The sequence below is a fragment of the Solanum verrucosum genome, unplaced genomic scaffold, assembly GCF_900185275.1.
Source record: "Solanum verrucosum unplaced genomic scaffold, falcon-dt-bn FXZP01000094.1, whole genome shotgun sequence".
NCBI lineage: Eukaryota > Viridiplantae > Streptophyta > Magnoliopsida > Solanales > Solanaceae > Solanum > Solanum verrucosum.
This window is the reverse complement of record NW_026019970.1, coordinates 3,329,238-3,334,036: the sequence shown is the minus strand read 5'-3', so window position 1 is coordinate 3,334,036 and position 4,799 is coordinate 3,329,238. Positions and strand designations below refer to the sequence as shown.

General features: G+C 35.2%; 1 protein-coding gene across 1 annotated transcript; it reads right to left on the bottom strand.

Moving 5' to 3' along the window:
* Positions 1-1,271: 1,271 nt before the first annotated feature.
* On the bottom strand, positions 1,272-1,763 carry LOC125817049 (wound-induced protein 1). Its single transcript, XM_049496637.1, has one exon. It carries the CDS (start codon positions 1,731-1,733, stop codon positions 1,278-1,280), a length of 456 nt encoding a protein of 151 aa, XP_049352594.1. The 5' UTR covers positions 1,734-1,763; the 3' UTR covers positions 1,272-1,277.
* Positions 1,764-4,799: the final 3,036 nt, after the last annotated feature.

The following is a 4,799-nucleotide window of genomic DNA, read 5'->3' as shown; positions in this document are numbered from 1 at the left end:
ATAGTTTGACTCTGAAAAGGGAAACCATGATAATTAAAAGTGGACGGAAGAAGTATCACCGTAAAGCAAAGTGTAACAACAAGAAACGACTTTTGGTGAAAATAATAAGTGGAAAAGTCGCCACCCCTAAACTTTTCCCGAATTTTAAATATGTTTGGGTATAAAATTTCAAGATTTAACTCGAAGTTAAAGTTTTGAATTTTTATGAATTTGAAATATAACAAAATTTATTCACTGAAAATTACTTACAAAAAAATTTTCTTTTTAAGAATGACAACTTCAATTTGTATTTATGATTAAACATCACTTGAATTTCAGTATCATTTTTCACTTTAAAAATAAAAATATCTGTTTACAAATTTCACAATAGACATGATCAAAGCTCACTTAAAACTTACGTGGAGACACTTAAAAGACACCACGTCACCACCGATCGTATTATGTCCATAGGGAGGGAAAGGCAAATTTTGTACAAATTTGTAGATACCTAAATATAATCGTCACAATAATGTTACACGGATTAACGATTAACTTCATTAATCACGAAATGCTCAACTTTTGTGGAGACCAAAGTCCAAAGTGATTGCCAAAGAAAGCTGCCAAAAAATATCATTCCACATGGTCTGTCCTACCATGAAATTTGAATACAACATCTTTAACCAGCCATTCATAAGTACAATATTTCATTTAACAATGGAATGATTGAATTAGTTGAGCAGAGATCTCCTATCTAAGAATTTAAGGTTCAAAACTTTATATATGTTTTTTTGATCAAGCTTATCGCATGAAATTTGTTTAGGACATACTTGTCTGTTTGGTTAGCTAGTTGGCTATTATATCAGGACTAGATTTTCTTGGTTTGTTGTAAAAAAAAAAAAAAGTACTTCCTCCATCTCGTTTCATGTGGCACCCTTTAATTTCTTTTTTAGTTCGTCCCAAAAAGAATGTCACCTTACAATAATTAGAAACCATTTAACTTTAAAATTTTCCTTTTATTCTTAATGAAATGATTTAAAACCAAATAAATAATAACAATTATTTTAAACCACAATTTTCAAAAGTCTTCCTTCTTTTCTTAAACACCATGCCAAGTCAAACACTCCTACATTAAAATGGGACAATGTTTCATCAAATTGTCCGTTGGATATGTAACCAAACTTTGAACATTAACATTTTTTCACACTTAGGTAAGGAAGAAGGCAAACACTCCTTGCTTTCTTTTCCCTAACGGATTATATATATAGTACTACATGACATGACACATCCGTTCACCACTCTCAAATTGCGAGCATAAGCCCCGGAAGTGAGCGTTTCACGAGGTCTCGAGGGTGGCTCTGCCACAGTGTGGTGGAGCGCAGCCAACCCATAGGCCTCAACTCCGTCACAGTAAGCCAAGTATTGAAATACTCCCTAAATTGAGTAATAACACCATCTTTAAATGTCCAAACGTGTACCCAATAAGCTTTTGCACCTTCCCATCCTTCAACGATAACACGATCATCGATAGCATCTACACTTCTTGGCTCAAACTTGAAAGAATTATTATTATTAGATAGTTCTCCAGTAAGAAGTTTCATCATATAGTGACAATTTTGTGGTCCATGAAACCACCATTCTAAGTCATCAACAATAATACCGGTAACTTTTTTATTAGTGTCACCACATGTACATGCTAATGCCTTATAAAGAGTTTTCACTATGGCCTTATTATTGTTTTCTCTTTCTGAATTCATGTTTGGTTTGGAATCTATGTAAATGGAAGGAGCCAAGGAAATAGGAAGGGAAAAGATATATGTATTCACAAACTTTGGGAACTCAAAAAGTTTAGTGGAGATATACTATAGTTTGGCTAAAGGAAGATCCTTATATAGAAGAATTATTTGAGTATATTTAGTGTCCATAGCAAGGTTGGTGGTCACTCACTTTCAAATTAATGACAATAGGGACATGAACATACCAAATAAATTCATTTAATCATGCAATTGGACTATAGGAAAAGGTTCGGTGGCATTATATGGTTTTGATCTCCAAGTTGTTTATCAACTAATTAAATTATATGTTGAATATTATTACTGATGAATCAAAATTTCCAAATTAATCAGTCGTTTCAAATAGAAAAAGAAAACACATTTTATATACATGTGAAAATGCAAAATTCTAAAACAAGTAGACTACATATTTTGCAAAGTTTAACTTATATACACGTACTAAATTATTTGAAAGATATTTACAAGTAAAACTTCATCAAAGTAAGATTTGTAATTTTAAAAGTAAGACAATTTATCTATTATAACAGGTAAATATAGCTTTTATTATTAAAAAACTTACACCATTGAGCATCGACGAATATTAATTGGTTAATGAGTTGAACTTCCATGCATACATACACTTGCTAGGAAAAATAATACAATAAGATAATATAAAAGAGAACAATAGGTGATTGTAACGATTCGATCAGTCATTACTAAAATGCATCTCCTGCGGAGTTCCGAAGTTATGGAAATACGGTGCAAGAATTTGAATTAAATTTGAGCACCCGATGATTTTGGCTCAATTTGATTTTTCCCATATGGTCAAAAATCAAATTGTATTTACACATTTCTCGCATTTTCAAAAGAAAAAAAATAGACGAAGGTTGCTCCAAAAACCCTCTAAAGACATCTAAGGCAAGGGAGCAATGAGGGTGAAGGATTACAGTGCAAGGAAGGTGAAAACCTAAGAAATTTTGTGCTCATTCATCATGGTATGCTCTCACGCAGTTAGAAGTTCATGGGTAAGGTTCATTAGTTGATGCTTGACGTCCAGGTTGGCTAGCTTTCCTTCAACTAAAAGTCAGATCCATTTTTTCCACATTATATCTTATAGATGTTCGGAGTTTCATGTGTAGGCCTTCGGACACGGAGTCTGTAGGATTATAGGTTGTTATTCATTGTTGTTAAGGTGGGAGATGAGAAAATGACTAGGGGGTGGTGTTCTAGTTCTTGTTTAGCCTTGAGTTTCCTTATTAAGATAGTTTGTGTTGTCCATTAATAGGTATAGGTATGCATGTTATTGCCTGTAGTATTACTTAGCCTGTGTATGCACAATGGGGAAACCGTAGGAAAGGATATGTGTAACGACTGTATTCCATCGTTATAGAAAAGCCATCGGAGAAAAATTTTGGGCCGAAAAACTTTTTCGTAGTAACTTGGAATTTCTCAACCTAGTCCAGATTTGGATGAAGTCGGAGTCAGTGAGGTCTAGATAAATCTGGTAACAATTGGGAGATCTAATTATGAATTCGATCATATGAATAGATAGCTAAGGCATTAAGAAACCCGTACGACTTTACGGAATTTAATACGGGCGAGTAGAACTCCTGAAATTGATCATAGCATGAGAGGGTAGTTTCTGAGTGTCATGGGATGAAGGTATGTTGTTAAATGGGGGTTTAGAAATTCTTTATTTAGCTCTCTGATCAGTGCAAGCTGCTATAGCGAGATTTTGTGCCGCCAGGGCGGGGCTGTTGTAGCGGGGTGAGTAACGTTGTGGCGGGACAGATGCGACTTAAATCAGAAATAAACCCCAAAATCATTTCATTTTGCAATTTTCGACTTTGAGAGATAGGAGACGACCCCATGCGAGTTCTTGACCATTTTTCACCATTCTTAAGACTAAAGGTAAGGTTTTAACTCCCCGAATCCATTTTTCGATTCGTAGAACGTAAACTAATGGGTATTATCGATTGGGGAAGGGTTTTGGAATTGTTTGGATAGTGGGAAAAGCCTTAATTTGGGTAATGAGAATCATGTGGTTGATCTAGGGTTGATAGTGTTGACTTTAACCCGTGTAATTAGACATTGTTTATTGATTTCCGTGTTATTATGATTCTTTGTAGACCAAGAACAAGCGGAAAGAATCCGAAAAGGGAAGAATTATGTTTCTTAGGGAATTCGAGCTTGGTTCGAGGTAGGTGATGGCTGTGATTTCATGCTGTGTGATATATGTTTCATCTTGCTTCATTATGATGCATGTATGTATGCGAATGTTGCATTATTGATCACACAAATCGTAAATGAGGATAGTTGAATGGTTGAATGCCATGAATCATGACTTGCTTGTATGATTATGTGAATATGCTTGTGATTGTGATTGTGGCTTTTTGAATGGATTGAGCGTTGCGTTCCGACACACTAACTGGGATCGGTTGCCACGCACCGACATAAATATTGGAACAGGTGTCACGATCCGACACGCTAACTTGGAACGGGTACCACGTACCGGTACACTAACAATTTGGGTATGGATTCCATGAGAGCACCATTGACTTGACATAACTGTGTAATTTGAGAATTGTAAACTTGATCGTTATTCGTACATGATATTGATATTGTATATGTTCGGTGTATGCATGTTATTATTATGTTGTAATGACTTATATATGTTGTACTTATTGGGATAGCTGTGTGATCCTTCCAATACACTATGGTTGTGTACTGATACTGCACTTGCTATTTCTTTGTTGAGTACAGGGCATCTTCAAGCGGCTATTGACAGACCTCGCTTAGAAGATCAGTAATCGTCATCGAATTCAAGGGTGAGCCAGTTTTTTCGGGTAGCCATGAGTTCTCCTTCGTTTATGCCCCCATTTCGGACTTAGACTAGTGCAATATGATTTCTTATGTTTAATTGGGTTGTACCCATATTCTTAGACTTGTTGAACTTTAGATGTTTTGGTACATTGACTTTCAGGTTTTAGGTGTTATTCCGCATTGTTTTGGTTGTTAGACTTTTTTTGGGAGTTTATGGGAACTCCCTAT